The 22,946-nt window shown below is 37.6% G+C and overlaps 2 protein-coding genes across 2 annotated transcripts; both read left to right on the forward strand.

The window, feature by feature from the left end:
- The first annotated feature begins 2,164 nt into the window (after positions 1–2,164).
- On the forward strand, positions 2,165–9,775 carry nkain5 (sodium/potassium transporting ATPase interacting 5). The gene is made up of 7 exons (XM_044351874.1): positions 2,165–2,416; positions 3,777–3,914; positions 4,658–4,738; positions 5,551–5,748; positions 8,799–8,859; positions 9,102–9,173; positions 9,257–9,775. The coding sequence occupies exons 1-6, from the start codon at positions 2,363–2,365 to the stop codon at positions 9,155–9,157; spliced, it is 588 nt and encodes a 195-aa protein (XP_044207809.1). The 5' UTR covers positions 2,165–2,362; the 3' UTR covers positions 9,158–9,173; positions 9,257–9,775.
- A 1,764-nt stretch (positions 9,776–11,539) lies between these two features.
- ythdf1 (YTH N(6)-methyladenosine RNA binding protein 1) lies at positions 11,540–22,170 on the forward strand. Its single transcript, XM_044352327.1, has 6 exons — positions 11,540–11,900; positions 14,284–14,311; positions 17,362–17,456; positions 17,568–19,226; positions 20,126–20,170; positions 20,543–22,170. Exons 1-6 carry the CDS (start codon positions 11,871–11,873, stop codon positions 20,555–20,557), a joined length of 1,872 nt encoding a protein of 623 aa, XP_044208262.1. The 5' UTR covers positions 11,540–11,870; the 3' UTR covers positions 20,558–22,170.
- Positions 22,171–22,946: the final 776 nt, after the last annotated feature.

Genomic DNA, 22,946 nt, shown 5'->3' on the forward strand with positions numbered 1-22,946 from the left:
TAAATGAATGGACTGATTCCCGTGTAGGAGGATTTCTCAGTGCCTGATAACATCCCCGCAGGCTTGTAAAAAGGTGCATTTACACTTTAGCTGATTTCAGAGGCAGATAAAGCACATTTAGAGTCTGTAGTGTACTGCAATTTAGACACTCACAGTCCAAATTACACCACAAGACTCTGGTTTTCTTGCGAGTAAATGTGATAAACTGTTGAAACTGTTGTCATTGTGTCTTATTTGCGAGACCAGAATGTGATTATATTGACACTGAGACTTTTTTAAATGATCCCTTAAAACCTGCAAGAAGAGATAGACTTGCTGATTGATGAACAAGCTTCACAAACCAGATCATGACTCCTGTTTGAGCCACTAATAACCCAGTATGACCCAGTGTTATATGTTTACAATATCAATTTTTAATGAAAGTTAGTCCAAGTACAGCTGAATTGGGAAATATCTCTGATGTTTTCAATAGCAGATTATTTCTGACATGTTGTCTTATTTATCTCTGACCTAGTTTGAGTCCAAATGTTGTAAAAAAAAATATAAATAAAAGTAGGACAGTAATGTATTTTTCTTTGGTGTAGCATCTTTTAACCTTGCCACTCTCTCACACACGTTTGAAGCTTATACCTCCACCACTACTACCACCTACTGGACCCTTCAGAGCATTGTGGAAGAACAACCACCTATCAGGGTGGAGGAGACAGTGTTGCTGTATGAGGATCAATTCATGCCACAGTGAGGGAGAAGTAGAGGCATCAGAGGACAAACAGTTGGTCTTTTAAAGGGTTTTAATAGAAACTGTCCGATCCAGACAAACAGGTTCCAGGTTTTGGCAGGTTTATGGGAAGTGGAAAATATATTCCATAATTAAATCTCAAGATAGTTCCAGGAGTTAAGGCGTCTTCAGACTGAGCGACAACAACGATCGTGTAGGTTTATTGTATGTCACGTTGTGTGATAAAATCTTAGTCACATCAGTTTGAAGCTGTCAGATTGTGTGCTGAATGCAGAGTGAATCACAGCACTATGATGTAAATAGAAAAACGTTTATGAAATCAGAAGCACATCATCAGCTCATATGTTTTGAAAATGCAGCAAAGTCACAAAAACGTCTTGTTTTTTTCACCTCTATCATTTAGTTTTTATGTGCGGTGGATTTATCAAGGAGAACAAGTGTTCCTCCCCCAAAACTTTATTCAACACTAATGAAATGTCACACCAGCCAGTCTCATTTCATGTCATACTCTGATTGGTTTGTTTGTAGTCACATGGTGAGAATTTGGTCTTAAATTTATGACACTGGCAGAATTTTGCCTCAGGCCGTCTTTGGCTCCAAATCTGTCATCGGTGGATGTTTTTCATTTTGGATTGATGACCAAAGATTTTACCAAGTTTCTCTCACGATGGTGGTACACATCTTCAGAAATTAATGCTACATGACTGCAAGAATCACTGGTTGGTGCAGTATCAGAATTTAAGGTCAGTGCGCCTCGGTGCGCCATAACTGCAACGTTTGTGGTCCGATTCCAGCAGCCGTCCTTTGTTTCATGTCGCTCCTATCTCTCTCTCCCCTTTTGTTTCCTGTCATCACTCTACTGTTGCTATAATAACAGCATAAAATGCCCAACCAAAAAAAGAAAGTGAAGAAAGCAGCACACCAGTATCACCACTACAGTAGTGGAAGTTTTTGAGGAGAAACTTGTGGAGTTTGTCCACAATTATCCACATTTACATGACGTCTCCATGCTGCTCCATGGTGACTATCTGTGCCAGAATAGCCAGCATGAAATCAATACGACGTCACTGTTGACGCTTTTTCTGCTGTGATCTGAATATCCTCTCAAGTGTTGCCAAGGTTTCTGTTCATGCTGTGCAAAAATGAAAGTTCACAACAAAGATATTCTGGTGTCGGTCAGGGATGATAAGGCCTTAATATGCCCCCCAGTGGATAAACTCTGGTATACACAAAGTATACCAGAGTTGTGTGAACAATGAGGCTGTCGTCGCAGCCTTTATGTATTTGTAGATGTTGGTATAAAGCAAGTATATCAGTGAAATTACTGAGCATCACAGATGTGTTGTCAAAAAAGCATCCTGTGGCTGATTTTTGTCCTTCAGGGTTTCCCTCTCCTCTGCGATTTGTGGCACTAATCGCCCCTCATACAGCTACCCTCCCCCTTCTCTGTAGTTTTCTCACAATGTTTTCCTCATGAGGTAAAGTGCACTGAGCGTTTCCCACACATCTGGCAATGGATCTAAAGCTTCGCAGGTTGGCCCTTGTGTTTGAGCAGTTTTAAAATCCAGTCACTTCACTGCTTTTATTCACATCATCAGACTCAGCGGGAGCAGAGAGGAAAACATGGGGTGCTGCTCGGCACGATGCACGCTGATCCTCCTGTGTTGTCTTCAGTTGGTAAGATGTTTTTTTTCTCTCTCACACATGATGCTTCGACATAATAAACACAGATCCGCTTACACATCAGGCCACCACCTTTCTTTTCCCTCTGGAGAGGTGATACTTGGTAAAAAATTCATGAAAACCACTTAAAATTACAATTTAAAGCTACTTTATTAATGAATCAAATGGATGAAATGACTTGTGGTTTATTATAAAAGAAAGCTCCTATGTTGTTGCTTTTAATGCGTCACTTTTTATATTTTTTTCTAAAGATGTAAAATCTTAAAACTTTAAAAACCGACCAAATACTTCAACATTTTAATCACTAAAAGTAGTTTAAATACCCCTAAAATCAGGTTCTTTGATGTTGTATTTGATGACCTTCTGTTCACATTGTCATTATTAATTGAGCTTTCTTTTAAAAAAAACTGCAAATTAAAATGAAATTCTTACTAGAAATTAGAGCTGAAACTGTTACTAGATCAATGGATTAATAGATTAGTTGAGAGAGTTAATAACATTAAGCAGCAACAATTTTAATAATTGTTAAATTTAATTTAACTTAAAGTTGTTTTTTAAGGTAAAAATGCCCAAAATTCACCGGTTCAAGCTTCTCAAAAGCAAATATGTTCATGTTTTTTGGCCTTCTGTTTTAATAAATTGAATTTCTTTGAGTTTTTGACTGTTGATGAGACAAAACAAGCAATCTGAAGGCGTCATTATGGGCTGTGGGAAATTGTTCACTACTTTCTGTCATATTAAAGACCAAACAATAATCAATTAATCTAAAAAAAATAACCTGCAGACTAATTGATAATGAAAATAATTTGTGTATTTTCTTTTGTGAACCATCTTTATAGTTAGCTTGTTATAGTGAGAGGTGCTTATAAAAAGCAGTGACCGCCCACCGCTTCAACCACCACAATGAAGGGCCGCATTCACTTTGTCCTCCTCCTCTCTGGTTCCCACCCTGCCCCCCCCTTCATGACTGACTGGGGCACCGACCTCAAAGGACATAAAACTAAAACCCACATCTGTGCTTTGTCCCCCTGTGGATCAGTTGCCTTGACAACTTATCTTGAAATAAATAATAAACCTTGTGGGATGCACAAGCGAGAGATCAGCGTCTAACAAGCCAGAGCAAAACCGTCTCACCTGACACAGACTGGATTCTTAAAGCTCAAAGAGACATGTTCAAATATCTTGTTTTGTCCGATCAACAGTTCAAAATCCAAAGATATTCAGTTTACTATCATATATGACACAGAAAAGCTTCAAATTCTCACATTTAAGAAGCTGCAACCACTGAATATTTGGCTCATTTTTGCTGTAAAAAAATGAAAAATGTATCTAAACTCTGCTTCTTCACCCACAGATAACTGCACTGGAGAGGCAGGTGTTTGACTTCCTCGGCTACCAGTGGGCTCCGATCATGATCAACTTCTTTCACGTCATCATGGTCATCCTCGGCCTGTTTGGTGTCATCCAGTACAGGTCGTGTTACGTTATTATGGTGAGGGGAACTGTCTGATTTCCTTTTAAGCTTGCAAATAGTTTGTGTTAAAGCATTAAATACTGAATGTTAAGTTGCAAATACAATAATGTACAATCAGACTGTACAATTTATACATGTCTCTTAGAGTTAGAGGTAGGTCTTGTGAAGTTTGTAGATATGTGCTTATAGTTTCTTATAATTATGTATTTGTTTTATATTTAATTCTCAACTCTGTTTAATTATCTGTGGCAAATAGAGCCCAGAGTAAGAATTTATGTTCTCCGTCTGTACAACAATAAAGATTTGATTTGAAGAAAAAAAGCTACATTTAGATCAAATTTAAACATAATTTTGTGTAACAGAAATACATTTCTTTCTTTCTTTTCTCTTTAGATTAGATTCAACTTTATTGTCATTGCACAAGTGCAAAATAGGGCAAAAAAGTGCAACAGTTACAAACATTATGTACAGAATACTGGATGGTATTAATATGTTAATACAAGTGGATCTAACTGAAAAGTGTATATGAATGGTTGTACGTAGTATATACAACTATATGCATAACAAGTAATATAAATAAATAATAAGTATTATGGGTTAGGATGTATATGTACAATAGAAGCTATTTAATCGCCTCAGATTTATTTTGGGATTATACAGATGAAAAGAGAGGAGCATCTTGTGAGTTTCCTTCATTTCATATATATTATATTATAGTATATATTACATATATTATAGCGTCGTGTTTCTGTTTTTCTCAGTACCTGCTGTGGACGTTGTTGTGGGTCGGCTGGAATGTCTTTGTCAGCTGTCTCTACTTGGATTTGGGAGGTCTTTCAAAGGTAAGTCTAATGGTCACGTAAGTGTCAGATAATTAGAGACTCACACAGCTACAAAGTCCTAAACACAGTGTTCATCTCTCTCTCTGTGTCACAAGCTCCTCTCAGGACGTTCAGACACATAATAAAAACGCCTTTACATGTTACATTAGCTGTTTATGTCCCCTGTCTGCATTAGAAAACATACTGAATAGGCATTTTTTGGTCTTTTTTTGATGATGATGACGACGTTAGTATTAGTGGATGTTAGTATTAAAATTATAATGATGATTAGTACTAGTACAGTAGTAGAAGTGGTGGTAGTTGTACCTGTAGTAGTGTTAGTTTTAGCAGAGAAAATTCTTATATAATGAATTTATTATTAGATAGTTTACAGAAAGTGAATTGAATTACATCTCAAGTCAATTATAAAGTAAGAATACAAAACATTTGTTGGTTTAACCTTCACAAAAACATTTTTAGTCAACATTAGACTTTAAATACTTTAAATGCTTTTTCCACTGATTGTTAGACTGAAAGAGAAGTTTTTAAACATCTTTGGGGTCTGATAAGGTCTGATGAGTGTTTTCCGTTATTTTTGATATTTTCTACACATATTACTTACAAATAAATCAATTGATAGCTCAATCGATAATGAAAAATAATCATTTCGGTCCCAGACAGGAAGGAAGGCGCAAACTAAACCATATCAGGTTCACAGTACACCTGATCCTCGCTACTGCACACAGAAATAAATACAGTATCTGTAAAAAGCTGAATGCTGGAAGGTTTCCTTCACGTCTCATCTCTCGTCTCTGTTTTGTCGCCGACTGCAGGACAGCGATGTTCTCTCCCTGGGAGTGTCGTCACATCGCTCCTGGTGGAAGGACAACGGGCCGGGCTGTGAGAGCGAGGGACTTCCCTCCGCTGGATGGCAGAAACAGCAAAACCCGGAGCTGACCACAGTGCTGAGCTGCTGGCTGGAATACCAATACATAGAAATCCTGCACTGCACCGTCCAGCTGCTCATATCAGTGAGTGCCCTCTCTGTCTGTCTTTGTTGGGAACAGGCATCACGAAAAAACTCTTCATCACATTCGTTTTAGAGCTCCAACGATAAGTCGATTAATCGATTAGTCGATCGACAGAAAAACGAATAATTGTTTTGCAGCATCTTAAACATGTCATACATTATAGTAAACTGAATATCTTTGGATTTTGGACAGTTGATGGACAAAACAGGATATTTGAAGAAGTGTCTTGAAGTTTTAAGGCATTTCCTCTATTTTCTGGCATTTTATAGACAAAATGATTAATCGATTAATTGAGAAAGTCATTGGCAGATTAATGGATAATGAAAATAATCATTAGTTGCAGCCCTAATCAGTTTTGTGTGATACATGACTGCTTAGTTTCAGTAAACAAATTAATATAATGAAATGGAAAGCATATTTATTTACTATTGAATATTGTTTTATAGTTTTTTACAACATCTACACACTTTCCTCAATACTAAGTTCACTCAGTATTGTAAACTGTGGATAATATTTCATTGCTTTGACACAAAATACATTCAGTAACCACATCTTTTTCAATTTCATGAATTTGCAGTCCAATTTGCACATTTACGTACTTTTTAGAAACAGTTAAATGTATATTCATGTATGTAAAATTACATAAAATTACTGCAAATTAGACTGAAAATTCACAACATTCTGCAACTTCTACGTCTAAATGAAATAGAAACTTAAACATACATAAACCAGTAATTGGTCCACACAACACTGAGCACCTCATTTCATTCTCTGATGACCTCTGATGACCTCTGATGACCTCTATGGAAGACTGGTGCCAGTTGAGTAAAGAGATCACATAAGAAGGAGACGGTGTTGACTCGAGCTGCTGTGTATCTTTATGTGTAGCCGTCTTATACAAAGGGAATATTTACACTTTTGTATTTCATTACTGGAGTTACTTTAGTTTAGGAAAATAAAGTCTACTGAAGTATGTTTGCAGCATCTGTGCAACTTAATGATGCATTTTTGTGACAGTCTGACAAAACCATAAAAATGTCCTTTTTTTTTAGACGCTTAAAAAACAATTCTTAAATTTCTGTAGCATGTACTGTAAAGTAGCACAAAGAGTAAAGAGATATAATTATTTTCAGTGTAATGAAATCTTGGTTTATGCAAAAATAAATAAATAAATAAAAGCTACTTCACTAATTTTTGGCAGACAAATGTCCGTGTTATAACACCAGAGTTAAATCTGAGGTGTGTATGTTTTAGTTGCATTAATGCATTTTGGATGTGAGATTAATTGTTGTACTGAGCTGTATGTTGGTAAAGAAAACTGTGTGAAGAGTTTAGAGAAATCCAATTATTAAAAAACCCAAAACTGTAATATCAGCAAATGTGCGTCTGCACACACAGGAACAAACTGTTACTAAGCAACAGCAACAGTAAATTGGGAAAACCCAAACTAGAACATTTAATGGCATCACATTATCACACTGATATCTACTGTTAGTCAGTGTGTTACTGAGCTTCACAGACGTCCTTAAAGCTTCTGTATTATGTTTACATGTTATCTGTTGACATGTATCTGATACTGAGGGAATCTGCTTTTGATAAGTACTAGTTTCTGTGTGCTTTGTTTTTGCAAAGACGTGAGTCTGTTGTATCATCCTAAACACACTGAGTTTGTTTCACTTTGTGTCGTATGTGTAGTTTTCTCATTACCTTCAGTTTGTACGTATTTATAGAAAACCACAAACTGTTTTGTCATACCCTACAAAAGGTGACATGTCCTATTTTTTTGTAATGTGTGTATTTCAGTGAAATCAACACGAAAATGCCACCACCATTGTTTCAGGTTTAGCAGGTTTATTAGAGTTAGGGTTTAAATATTCTAGTTAACATGTTGGGTTACTGAAAAACAAACAGATTGTGTTCCTATGGTCCATCTCTTTTTGTACATGTCAAATTAAAACGTGACATTTTCTTGTACAAGTAACACTAATTCTCTGAAAACTGAATTTGCCATATTGCCACTATTACATAGACTATTACTTCAAGATTCAAGATTCATTCATTACTATCATTTTACAACACAAGGTTGTATAATGAAATGTAGTTTGTAATCCTTTTATGCCACTCACAAAAAACAGAAATGATATAAATGAATAAATAATAAGTCATAAAAATAAAACTTATTTTGGAGGATGAATTGAGGAGTCTGACAGCCTGAGGAAAGAAGCTGTTCTGTAGTCTGGTGGTGCGACAGCGATTACTTCTGTGTCTTTCTCCAGACGGCAGCAGGGTGAACAGGCTGTGGTCGGGGTGTTTACTGTCTTGTAGGATCCTCTGGGCTCTGTGCAGCCTCCTCACCTCACCGATATCACTGATGCTCAGTAGATGAGCACCGATGATGTCCGGGGCGGTTTTAATCACCCGCTGCAGAGCCTTCCTGTCTCGGGTCTCCCTGCACATCTCATGCTAATTTGTGATGTTTCCAGTCAGGATGCTTTCTATTGTCACTCTGTTAAAGTTAACAAGAACTTGAGATGGGAATTTTGCTTTCTTAAGTCATTTCTGAGCTTTTTTTTTACAAGGGTGGAGATGAAAACTGTTCACCTGCTCCATCTCAGCTCCCCTGATGTAGACAGGGGTATGTGTGTGTGTCTAAAATCAACAATCAGCTCCTTGGTTTTGTTGACATTGCTTAATAAGGTACTGAGTTTTCTCTGAGGAGCCCTGCAGATCTGCAGATACAAGCGGACTTCTTCACAGCAGACAGGTGTTACTAATAAAAATACCAATGGATCTGTTCTATTCAAGTGTCCCAATAAGCCACGACAGTCATTATTTTATTATTTACATGTGTCCTTTACCTACTATGGCATGTTAAAATAAAAGGCCTGTAAAATATTACGGTCACTGTCAAGAGAATCTTTATGCACTTAAATATGCTTCGTAATCAATAATGTACTTAAAGAATGAAAACATGAAGAAAATGTGAAAAAAACCCACGCTTTTCACTGCATGTGATTCACTTTTAAACACATTTGTGTTCATGTCCACAGCTCCTGGGGTTTGTTTACGCCTGCTACGTCGTCAGCACTTCCTCAGATGAGGAAGACAGCTGTGAGTACGCTCCTGATTAATAATATTCTCACACACACAAGAGAGCATATAAAGCCACAAATGTCATTAATCTCACATTTGTTTTGTAATAATCCACGATGAAGAACCATCATCATATGTTTCTTCCAACACCAAAGATTTGCATGTATTGTATCACCTTTTGTTTCTCTTTAGACTTTCTTTATGTGGTTGTTTTTGTTTTGGACATTATATTTATGTTGTTCTTCTCTCACTTGTTTTAGTTAATTTCATTGGTGAATTTCATCATCCATCCAAACCCTCTCAGTTGCTCTTCTAGCGTTAAAGACCTGCGGGTATGTTTACCTCTTATTTGCATTCATTCTAATCCATTTCATTTGTTCAACGTCTCATATACAGTGTATTTTTCTATGTTTAGATTATAAATAATTAACCACACAAAGAAGGTGGTTGAGAGAAGCCGAGAAGGAACCCGAGCAGAAGATAAAACAACTCTGAAGACCTTCGAGGTGTAATTGGTTTGGTTGTCAATAAAACATCTGTCACAGATGCTGAACCTGAAGAGGAGAACGTCCATTATATCACTGTATAAAACATGTAGATCTATTCTTAATGTGTTTTACTTCAGGCTTTAAATGCTGTAAATCTACATGTAAGGCTACCTCTGTATGTGTGTGTGTGTGTGTGTGTGTGTGTGTGTGTGTGTGTGTGTGAATGAGATAGAAACCACTAGATATGAAGCACTCAAAGTTCAGTTGTCTTAAAGAAAGAAAAGGTGATTTGAAAGATGTAAATAAGGTTCTGTTTCTTTATGATGCTTTGTAAAATGCATAAATTATTCACATGTGTCATTTCAGTTAGAAAAAAATGTCCGTACCAACTTGTGTCGTGTACGATGTTCATTAAGTGAAATAAACCACGTCTATGATACAACTCACACTGGAGTGTAGCACAAAAGTCTTCATCATTAAATATTTAAAGACTAGAAAGTACTGATTCATCTATACTTTCTTCTCTGTGTAGCCCCCATAAAAACACCTTTTTTCCTTTTTTTATTTTTTATTTGAAGCACAAAAAAAAGTAGGTTAAAAGTATGAAAGTATAGCAGTAGCTACAAATGAAAGACGACTATAAAGGATCCCCTCCAGACAAGACATGTAGCTAAAAGTAAGCAAATATTTTTCATTTTTAAAGTTTAACTCCATTACTATCAGTCCATTATCAGTGTTTGTGCACTGGAGGCTTCAAGTTTTCACATCACACTTGTTTAAGTTCAATATCGAACCTCAGTTGGCTTCAAAACTGGTTGTGATGTCACAGATCCTGCCTGGAGGTTCACGACTTAAAGTCTCCAGTCAAAAATTATTTTTTATTCTTGTTACTTCAGTCGGATGTTTGAGCTTCACTGTGCAGAGTTTGACACTCAAAGGCTGTTTTCACTTTCATCTGCAGAAGAATAAAAAGTTTCTCTGTTCTCACCTTAAATCTTGAGTTCACGGTGTGTAGATCTGTGAGCAGGATTTGTGACATCACAACTAGTTTGGAGCCAATCAGGGTTCAATATTCAACTTACACAAGTGAAACCTGAAGCCTCCAGTGCACAAACACTGAAAATGGACTTCACAGTGAAGTAGGAGACGTCTTGTGTCCAACAGATAAACTTTTAAAATGATGCGTAGGTTATTTGCATATTCATAGTTTGTGGATTTTTAGTAAAGCAGAAGGAAAAGATGCCATTTTAAGGGATTTTTAACATGGTAACCGAACATTTTTTGTGGAAAAACACGTCAAACACAATTTATCATTCCAAGCATTATTAACATAAACATGTCTGGAGGGGATCTTTAAACTCAGATCAGATGAATGTGAAAACAGCCTTCTAGTGTCAAACTGCACAAACATAAAAAACAAGCAAAACGGAGCTGGACTTTAAGAAAAAAAAAAACCTCAGCTTTCTTAGTGGACAGAAACACTCTCATAAACTTCTGAATAGATGGAAAAATATAAAACAAGCGTTTTTAATCCGTATTTGTGATGTAAACACAGACACATTTGGCTAACTGGCAGGTTTGTTTTCTTTTTTTTTTTTTCATAAATGCTTTATTGAAACAAGTATCCAACAAGTTTACAGGACCTTGTGTCTACAACATGCCAGAGGAACTGAAGGTTGTAATAATAATAATAATAATAATAAAGAAATAGTTAAATAAATATCTTGTAAAGCTTACAGTGCTTATATGTTTTGTACATACAGATATTGAAGAAATGTGTTGTTTGATATTGACAGTCAGCTCTGAAGAGTTTGACTTTTTGCTGAAGAATATTAATTTGTGAATATAAAATTTGGTCAAAATAGAAAAGAAATTAATCAAATAGAACATTATGTACAGTATATACAGCCTGTTCAAGTGTAGAGTGAAATGTATCACACATTTTGTATTTTAAACTAAATAAATATTTATAATTTGTAAGTTGTTATTATAGTGTTATTGCACAGTGAAGTTATATATAATTATAGAGTTGATCATGTTGGTTAAATAACTGACTTAACAATAAAACATTATTACTAAACCACTGTTGAAAAAAACAGATCTATTTTTTATGTAAGATATATCTATAGCTCCAGAGAAAAACCTGTGATTGTAAATTAAACAGCAGCGGTCTGTTTTGCTGCTAGGTAGCCGCGGACGCGTCCTTTACGTCACCGACGTCATTTCCGCGCTGCACACCCCGGATGAAGCTGCCATAGGGGGCAAGTGAGCAGGACCACCGAGGCTGGCTGGCTGGATATTAATTTAACGGTGAGGGGGGGTCGGAGCGGATTGAAGCCCCTGTAGCTGGATTAATGTGGACTGGGCAGCGCGGAGCGGCAGCAGGGCGACGACCAGCAGACTGTCCGCGCCGAGCAGAGACACCGGCTGACGGCTGCTGCTAACTGTGTTGAACTGTTAGCGTCTCCACACAGCGGAGTGTGTGCAGCTGCAAGCCTGCACGTCTTCTCAGGGCTGCACTTCAACACACCTGGTGGATAAATGATGTCTGCCGCCAGTATTGACCCTCAGGTAAGCGGAGAGAGAGGTGAAGAAAAAAAACAAAAAAACAAAACAACAACAACAACGCTCAGCTTCGGGATTTTATTGCTCTTCAGGGAGGTGAGATTGTGTGTGTGTGTGTGTGTGTGTGTGTGTGTGTGTGTGTGTGTGTGTGTGTGTGTGTGTGAGCAGCATCCCACACTGAAGACGATAGTTAGCCATCTGAGAGCTAGAAAACTGCTTTCTGCTGGTAACCAGGGCCTGCTGTACCACAGCTCCCAGTATCTGAATCAGAATCATCTTTATTGGGCCAAATATGTTTACACATACAAGGAATGTGACTCAGGTTTAGTGGCTCTCAAAATGTACTTACACAGAATAACAACACAACAATCCTCAGAAATATACAGAAGGAATGACTGTATACATGTGAAACCGCTTCTCTGAACTGTAAACAGGATACAAATAGTGGAAAGAAGTGATGAGATAAATATTAAATGGTAAAAGAAAACAAGATACATCTTGTCATTTCCCTTTAAAACCTTTAAAAAGTGAAAGAATACCAACTGAGAAATCCTTCAGAGACACAGAGATTACATACTGTTGAATAAATTCAACATCAGAATCGTCTTTATTGACCAAATATGTTCACAGAAACAAGGAATGTGACTCCGGTTCAGTGGCTCTTGATGTATTTACACAGAATAACAACACAACAATCTTCAGAAATACACACAAGGAACGACTGTATACATGTGAAACCATTTCTCTGGATACAAACAGTGCGAAGAAATGATGAGATAAATATTAAATGTTAAAAGAAAACTAGACACATCTAACAGTACAGGGTGATCGCCATTTCTCTTTAAAACCTTTGAAAAGTGAGATAACGTCCGAGGGGACGACATCAAAGACAACTGAGAAATCCCTCGGAGAAACACAGATTACATACTGTTGAATAAACTCAACATCACAATCGTCTTTATTGACCAAATATGTTTATACAAACATACAGTGTGACTCCAGTTCAGTGGCTCTCAATGTACAAAATAACAACACAACAATGTTTTATTTATTTATATGAATATGACGGGAATCTCTGCTCATAATATACTATATATAAACAATATTTAGATTGTTTTTCTGACTACAGAGCTGCACACAGTGTGCGATACATTTCACTCTATAGTTGAACAGGATGTACATACTGTACACATGTATATAAAGTAACATGTCTTGTTTTCTTTTACTATTTAATATTTATCTCTGTGAACTGTTCACTTCTTCGCACTATTTGTATCCTGTTTATAGTTCACAGAAACTGTTTCCTGTTTAAAGTCGTTCCTTGTGTGTTTTTCTGAAGATTGTTGTGTTGTTATTCCGTGTAAGAGCCACTAAACCGGAGTCACATTCCTTGTTTGTGTGAACATATTTGGTCAATAAAGATGATTCTGATGTTGAATTTATTCAACGGTATGTAATCTCTGTTTCTCTGAAGGATTTCTCAGTTGTCTTTGATGTCGTCCCCTCAGGTATTATTTCACTTTTTGAAGATTTTAATGGAATCACTTCATACTGTTAGATGTTACTGAAACAACTGTTGGGAAAACTGTTTTTTCATGGCAAACTAAGAATAAAAATAAGGTGATCCATCATAAATACACCCTCTGCTTTATCATATAGGTCCACAATTTGGCTGCTGCCACATGAGATTTTTATGAAAGTCAAAAAGATGTCGCTTAAAATGCTTCACAGGTTTTATCCAACTATTCATTATTTGTAGAAACTCAGACGTTGATGTAAGTTGAACCTTTTTTTCGAGGAGCTCAGAGAAACGCTGCTACATTTATTTTCTTCTTTTCCTGCATACAAATGTATTGTTTTGGATTCACTGAATGTGACGGGAATCTCTGTTCACAGTTCTGTTTCATTTATTTTGCTTTCTATTTTGACCAGATTTGATGTTCACAAATCAATATTCTTCAGCAAAAAAGAACAAAACTTTTCAGAGCTGACTGTCAATATTGAACAACACAATTCTTCAATATCTGAATGTACAAACAAAAAAAGCTGTTCAAACATATTACATACTAACTATTGTAAGCTTTACAAGACATTTATTTAACTATTTCTTCTTTTTCATTACAACCTTTAGTCCTCCTGATGTGTTTGTAGACACAAGGTGCTGTAAACATGTTGTTTACTTGTTTCAATGAAGCTGTTTATTAAAAAAAAATTATTAAAAAAAAGACCGATAAAGGTTGGAATAACATCACACACTGTTCGGTGCTAATAGTTTATATAAAGCAGTGTGTTTGTAGGATAATATGTGATGCTTTGAATAACATGCATGACCCATGTGAGCTTTTTCCCTCCTTTCACATGCGTTCATCTCATCAATATGACCACTAAGACATCGAAAGGACAAGATGCAAGCAAAGGTAATAAAAAAAACAAAAACAGGTGTTTTACCTCCAGATGTTCCTGCATTTAAAGATGTTTACTCAGGATGTTGTGTCGAAGTCTGTTCCCCCATCAAACGATGTTTCCCTTCTGTTAGAGATGTGTTTTCCGTAGCGTCACCTCTGCAGTTATGGTGAGGACGTAGGTTGTGGTTGTGGTTAGAAGAAGCAGAGATAACTGATTGGGGTTAAGATAAGCTTTGGGTGCAGGTTAATGTCAGAGGAAACATACGTCGACGGAGAAACAGACTTCGATACAGCACAGTTATCATAGGTAAAACTACCACGGTAAACAGTTTTTATCATGTTTCCTGAAATCCTTCTATTAATGCTAAAATACAGTTAAATTACTTCTCATCATGATCGCCTTGGATTTTACTCACTGAACAGTGTTTTGTATGTTGCAGCTTAGTTGGACTCTGCCTAAGAAATAACATCCAGAGTTTGTTCACAGTTTAAGACAGTCGACTGGAAATCACTTTGAATGCAGCTCAGTGTGTCTTAGATTCTACAAACCCATTCATATTTTTGGAAATTCCTGATTTTTTTTTTACTGATGAGTGCAAAAACTTTGTAGTGAGCGTCATCTGCTAGCAGTTAAATTAATATTTAAAAGGCAGAGAAATCTGTAAATGCACACAGAACATAAAAACATTTACACTGAGCTCTTACAGGCTAAACAAAATCAAACTGCTCTGTGTTCACGGACGCTAAACACAGTAATAGAAATGATCGGCGGTATTGATACCACATCTCTAATGTTTACCTTGTGTAGCATAATGCTGTCACCTTATACCTGTTATAACTGACTCATGTATGATTGTAGGCCTTAAATCTAAACATATCTATAGTATCATTAAAGATGCCCTCCACACATATTCTAAGACATATAAAAATACACTGCTGTGACTAATAATTTGTATCTTATATGTTTTTTTCTGCCAAAAAAGTTCAGTTAACTTAAGAAATTCTTAAAATGATGTTTACTCTATTTACCTCATGGAAAAATCTAGAAACTATGACTATAGACTATAGTTTCCTTTTTATAAGTTTAACAAGACGTCTCCTCCTTCACTATAAAGTTCATTCTCAGTGTTTGTACACTTGAGGCTTCAATTCGCCACATCACACTTGTTTAAGACGCATGCTGGACCATAATTGGCCTGCAGACTAGTTGTGATGTCATAAATCATGTCTCGTAGGTACACACCGTAAACTCAGATTTAAGCTGAGCACAGAGAAACTTTCCCTCCTCAGCAGACGAATGTGAAAACAGCTTTCTAGTGTCAAACTCTGCACAGTGAAGCTCACACATCCTGCTGAAGTAACAAGAAGCAAAAACACATTTTTGAGTGCAGGGGAACTCTAAATATGTCTTTGCATCATTACATATTTTCAGCCATGTGTAGGTGTCATGGTTGTATTTATGAAACTCATTGTTATGTGCAAACAGTTTATCAGTGGAAAACACATCTTTGCACATTTAAGTTTATCTCCCCTAAAGGTTACGTTTATCCAGCAGAGCAGCGTTCTGAGACGGACAACGTTATCTATTTTAAATGTAAATCCATGTTGACCATTCATGGACTCGTTTGTCTTTTTAATTCTCCCACTATAGCTTCAGTGATTGTAGTGAACGCTGCACGTTAAAACATGTTTTTAGCATAAGTGCAAAACACATTTTAGTTGCATATTTTCAATGAGCACATCCTGATGTTCCTGATATTGTGGGCTTGGTGTCATAAAGGGCTGCGTTCACATTACAGGCCTTAAAGGACGGGTTCACAGTTTTTCAAGTCTGTCTTAAAATAATAGTCAGGTGCTCATATCAACACTGAAATATGTTTTTCTTGCTGTAATCGTTCCTCCTGTTCATACTGACCATTAGATCCTTTCATAATGCACTTACAATGGAAGTGATGGGGGGACAAAATCCACAGTCCTCCTCCTGTGCAAAAATGTATTTAAAAGTTTATCTGAAGCTATTATGAAGCTTCAGTCGTGCAAATGAGTCAAATTAAGTAGATATCTTTCAATGTTACAGACTTTTTGGTGCCAAAGTTCCTCTTTTTGTTATTATACTTCCACTGCAGCTCAACAGGGAAACACAAAGAGGGAAATTGATGCTAAAAAGACTGTAAATGTGGCAGATATCCACTTGATATGACTAACTCAGACTGATGAAGCCTCATATAAGCTTCAGATGAACTTTTAAATGCATTTTTGCTCTAAATGACTGTGTGGACACACTGTGGCCTCCATCACTTACATTGAAAGCACATTTGAAGGGGATCTTTTAACAGCCAGTATGAACAAGAGGAATGATTACAGCGAGGAAAACCTCTTTCACTGTTCATATGTGCATCTGACTGTTGGTTTAACACAGACTTGAAAAAATTATAAACCTGCCATTTAATGCTCAATTCTGAATTTTTTTGTCAGATCTGATCTTTTTGTGTTTAAGGTTTGCATTCATGTTTGTAAGTGACATCTATCCGGCACGCATGTACAGATACAACTGAAATGTGAGCTGCATGCGTACAAAAATAACAACAGTAACAATAATTTGTGTGACAGTCATATTATAATGACATGGCTGCGCTACCATTCGGTTACAATAAGTTCCTTCCGGTTTGGCTTGAATAGAAGCTTCTTCATAAATGTCCAACAAATTTGAAACTTCCTCATCTCTATATTGAGCCTCACGGCTGTTGTTGTTCTCCTCCATGTTAATTTTCACCAGGCTAAGAGGTGCCGACACGATGATGACGATGACAACATGTCTGTGCAGAGAAGTGAGACATTAAAAAAAAAAAACACACATGAATTCCGATCTGACCGTTCTGACAGCTTTCGCATAGCTAGAGATCAGATCAGATCTAGGACCACATATGCAAGTGTCCCAGATCTGATATGGAAAAAAATCTGATTTTGGCCACTTCGGCGTGTGACGTGAATGTAGCCTCGGTTGTTTGGAAACGTGTCGATTCTGATGTGCAGCTTTGACAACAGTTTTGATTTTATTGCAGCCTTTCCAGTTTCAGTGCAGAATGGCTCCCTCCACCAGAAGGACACAGTCCACGATAACGACTTCGAGCCTTATCTCACCAGCCAGTCCAATCAGGTGGGAGACTCGAGTTGTCTTTTTGTGATACTAAAAATAAATTTAATTAACGTCTGTTTTTCTGCGTCTTGTTGATGTAACAAGTGATTTTAATTCTGTTTCCGTTTGTAGAATAACAGCTATCAATCCATGACAGACCCTTACCTGTCCAGCTACTATGCCCCATCCATTGGGTTTCCTTACCCCCTCAGTGAGGCTCCGTGGTCTACAGGAGGCGATCCACCAATTCCCTACCTGACACCCTATGCCCCCCTCAGCAATGGAGACCATCACTTCATGCACGACACAGTATTTGGGCAGCCGGGGGGGCTCAGCAGCAGCATTTATCCACACAGGTTTAACTTTTTCCCAGAGAACCCGGCCTTCTCAGCCTGGGGCACCAGTGGCTCTCAGGGCCAGCAGACTCAAAGCTCAGCTTACGGGGGGAGTTACAGCTACCCGCCCAGCTCTCTAGGAGGCACCTTAGTCCCCGATGGCCAGACGGGTTTCCATAGTGACACCCTGAGCAAGGCTCCAGGTATGAACAGCCTAGAGCAGGGCATGCTGGGCCTAAAAATAGGTGGGGATGTGACAGGAAGTGGCTCGGGTGTGAAGAATGCAGGCTCTGTGATCGGTGGCGGCGGTGGTGTAGCCGCAGCCGTTGCCACGGGCAACGGTGGCACACCAATCGGAATGCCCCCTCCGAAACCTACATCGTGGGCCGCTATTGCTAGTAAACCTGCCAAGCTGCAGCAACAAAAGACCAAGAACAAGCCTGGCACGCCCATCATAGCCGGAGGAGCTCTGCCTCCGCCGCCAATTAAACACAACATGGACATCGATACTTGGGATAATAAAGGGGTTGCTACCAAGATGGCTCCTCCTTTGCCGCCGCACCACCACCACCACCACCATCACCACCAACAGCACCAGCCGCAGCAGCTTCACTCCCACCCTCCCAGCCTCTTACCCCCCCTCCAGCAGTCCCTACAGTCTGCCCAGTCCCTCGTGCAGCAGATGACCATGCAGGGTCCTCCGCCTCCTCCTCCGCAGTCTTACCAGAACCACAACTCCGCTCCGACACCTCAGACGCGCTGGGTAGCCCCACGCAACCGCAACTTGTGTTACGGAGGTGGGAGTTTGGACAGTAGTGGCTCCTCTAACGGCGGCGGTATCGGTAACGGAGGTGGAGGTGTCGGTTGCGTGCCTCCGGAGCTGGGATCAGAGTCCCACCCTGTCCTGGAGAAGCTGCGAGCCGCCCACAGTTACAACCCCAAGGAGTTTGACTGGAACCTGAAAAACGGCCGAGTGTTCATCATCAAGAGCTACTCCGAGGACGACATCCACCGCTCCATCAAGTACTCCATCTGGTGCAGCACAGAGCACGGCAACAAACGTTTGGACTCAGCCTACAGAGCCATGAACTCTAAAGGTCCCGTCTACTTGTTGTTCAGCGTCAACGGCAGCGGCCATTTCTGCGGCGTGGCGGAGATGCGCTCACCCGTGGACTACGGCACCAGCGCCGGTGTTTGGGCGCAGGACAAGTGGAAGGGCAAGTTTGACGTGAACTGGTTGTTTGTTAAGGACGTGCCTAATAGCCAGCTGCGCCACATCCGCCTGGAGAACAACGACAACAAGCCAGTCACCAACTCTCGCGACACTCAAGAGGTTCCTCTGGAAAAGGCGAAGCAGGTGCTCAAGATTATCGCCCAGTACAAACACACCACCTCCATCTTTGATGACTTTTCCCACTATGAGAAGAAGCAGGAGGAGGAGGAGGTGGTGAAAAAGGTAATAATTTACTTTAGATTTAACACATGACAGTTAAATTATTAAGAATATGGAGGGCGGGTTTATGTTTCACCTTGTTTCAGTGATATTAATATTTTCCTTGAACCTTCACCTTGACTTAAATAATAACTACATTACCTTCTCTCCCAAGTATCAATATAATGTAATACTATTGAACTTGTACAATTGTGTGTGTGCACCAATACACACATTAAAAGTGAAATTAGCAGTTGCCACCATCTTCGAGGCTTCTGACAGTTTTGAGCACCACAATACTTCAGATTCCACATAATAAAATATTTTAAAAGAATAATAAACAGGATTTAGATCTGATTATGTTGCCTAATATGAGATTAGTTGTGTGACAGTCCGTCATAATTAAACCGATTACCTGACTTAAGTCGTATTATCGGGAACATTAACCAGCTTTGTCTCCGGAGCGACGTTAGCTTCTCGTGTGACTGCGATGAGGAAAATACAGCTCTAATACAGACACGGGGCTGTTTCTACATGTTTAAAAACACACCTTTATGACTCACTGCACACATGAAAGTCGTCTTGTTGATGTAACTATTTGATCTCTTTGTGTGTGTAATATATCTCAGAAGGGAAGGCTGAAATAATATAAATATGGGGTAAAAAGAAGACCATCATCTGCTCTCCCAAACTAGCAGACTTGCCTCCTTTCAACAAAAATAAAAATTATAATACCCCCCCCACCCTTTTCTACCAAATAATATTCATACAGACCCTTATTTGTAAGCTGATTTTCATTCTTATGACTATGCTTTAGTCATTGAGTTGAAATAATTGGAAAGTTTGCTAATGAGAAAAATGAATACTGTGATATTAAAAGCTGTTATATTTGTATCTCAAGACTTTTCATGTTTTTCCAACAGAGCTACGAGCCTGCCTCAATACCGAGCCGATCCCGAATTGATCAGGTGAAGTCTGTTATCTTGTTTATATATATCATTGTATGAAAAATGTACGCAAAATGACATAAATACATAAAATAATCTAATTAATGTCATGTTCCTCTGTTAGGCTTTACACCAGAGAAAACTAAAAAGAACTAAAGTATCTTGTTTAGTTTGTCAATAAATAAAATTTGCTCAAAATCATCAATTTGGAAACACTAACATAATACAGTCAAATCATCAAGATATAATTCATTAATTCATTAATTGATATATTGAATCATCCAGCCAGTTTGCCGCTATGAAAATCATACAGTAGAATATTACAGTTGTCAGTGATGTGATATTGATCGATCTGTTAAATAATTTATTGCTTTTTATTCTCTCTCCATTCAGGATCGTCAGAAGTAAACAACAGTAAAGACGACTTCTTGAAAGCTCGATCCGCGGTCCAGCTCGGACGGACGTAATGAAATTTAGATTTAAAAAGAAAACACGAGGACAAAAAAAACAAACAAAAACAAATTGAAAACTAATATTTTTTTCTATTTAATTTTGTTGACTTTTGGCCCTTGTCAAACTTTTTGAGCCACACCGCTCCTGGTTCCCAGTCTTTCAGATGCGTGCAGGGATGAAGCTAGTTCCACCAGTCGAATCGCTTCAATGAGATATATTTTCTTGTTTTTTCTGTATTTTTTAGCCTTATAAATCTCTATTGCTACCCCGGGAACTTGCATTCTTAACTAAATATAAGTAAACAAAATATCTGCACGTCTGTTTTGAAAAATCTCTTGACAACATGCTGCTGATATTCAGTGACTGTTCACTTTGTGGTTTGTGTGTTGGAGAAATGTTAAGTGCTTGTATTGGTTAATCTTAACGAGTGAACAACACATTCTTGACAAAAATGTCTGCTATCTGTGTGTGGCCAGTTGTATTTTATATTATCAGAAGAAGAAGAACAAAAAAAAAGAACTTCTATAATGCCCTTTTTTTTTTTCATGGCAGGGGTGTCTTAATCATGCAAGGTTGTGACATTAGAAAGCATAAATGTTAGAAGCATATTTTGAATAATGCATCACCTGGCTTACAGCTGATTTAACATTTAAAGTGGAGAAAATGCGTCTTTTTTCTCTCTCTCTCTCTCTCCAGAGTGGAGCCTTAACGTTTCTTTTCATCATAAGTGTAGATGATTTTGTGTTTTGTTTTGTTTTGTTTTTTTTCAGTACTGTACCTCAAGTTTTTTTCAGATAGAGATTCAGGGAAAAGATGTCTAGAGATCAAAAGCTCTTAAAGGTTGTTCCCTCTCTTTCTTATTTATTGGATGAAAATACAAATATACTGTATGAGTTCAGGTTTTTATCAACACAAAATTATGCTTTCTGTCTATTTCCCCTGTTGGTCTTACAGTAGCTTTTATGTCTCTTTGTTCCCGCGCTGTTCCAACAGGGGTCTCTGTTTATTAAAATCTGGAGATAATGTAGCATGTACTGCTTTTAAAACTCAAGCCAGGCCTGTCACTTTGTTAACTTTTTGTTTTGTTTGTTTGTTTTGTTTCTTATACTTTCTTAACATAATTATAATCTTGACATTTTCATTTTCATCGCTATAACCTGTCCACATCATCCTCAGAAAAATGTAAGCTTTAATGTACCGGCATTTCTAACTTGAGATTGCCTCAAAATGTTTAACTGTAGCATTATACTTAACTGATTTATTGTCAAGTGTATGGAAAAACCCAGAGACTAGCCTATATGGTATATGTTTGTGACTTTTTTTAAAAATTGCTTGCTGTATTGTGTGTATGTGTGTGTATGCAAGCGTGAGAGAAGAGAGAGGGAGTATGACTGCGGAGCAAATCAGAGTTATATAAACGGTATTGGAATATAGAAAATTTATGCAAAAAAAAAACAACAAAAAAAAAAGTTTTAAGTCACCCCTGAATTAAATATCCATTGTATCAGAGGTCACTATCACATTCTTAGATTTGATCATGTTCATTATTAAAGATATACTTATCTGTTGTTTGTGGGTGTTTATTATATGACGAGGAAGATGTTTGTTTATACAGCGAAAAATCACACAAAATGTTTTACAATCCGCTCCTAAGAGCCTCGATTTGGTTAAAAAAGTCGCTCTGTCTGAGATCATTGTGGCACCTTTTACACCGCTTTTGATTCTTTTATGAAAACACATGAGTATGTTGTTTAGGTCTTAACACACTTTTTGGATTTTGAGCACCATTTTCAAAGAATATTTAGATTCTGGCTCACAGCTTATTTCATTAAACTGTTATTTAACATGTTTATTATCAGAATAATCATCTGTAGAGTTAAAAGATAAGTGGTGTTATTCTATATTGATCATACTATATTTATTATCATCAACCATTTTTAATCCTTTATTTAATCAGGTAGACTTATTGAGATTAGGATTCTGTCTTTTACAAGAGAGACTTGTGTACAAGAATAAACATAAAGTTTAAGCAGACACACAGAAATGTCACACATACACACATTTGATGTTATTTCACATTAAGAAAAAAGAAAAGTGGAATTGCAAATTCTTGAGTTTGGACTAAAATCTACAAGTGTAACGAGAAAGTTTAAAATCCAATGAAAAGGCCAAAACTGATACCATCTACTTTCTCACCGCCTTCACTGTCTGTGGATCTCAGCCTCATTTGTTCTTACTGACAATATAAATCTCTAAAAAAAACGTGTCACAAATATTAACTTTCATTGTTTTAATGAAGACCGTAATTTCTTAAACAGCTGGGCGCTCTAGTTTTTAACAAACG

Source organism: Thunnus albacares, chromosome 5, assembly GCF_914725855.1.
Source record: "Thunnus albacares chromosome 5, fThuAlb1.1, whole genome shotgun sequence".
NCBI lineage: Eukaryota > Metazoa > Chordata > Actinopteri > Scombriformes > Scombridae > Thunnus > Thunnus albacares.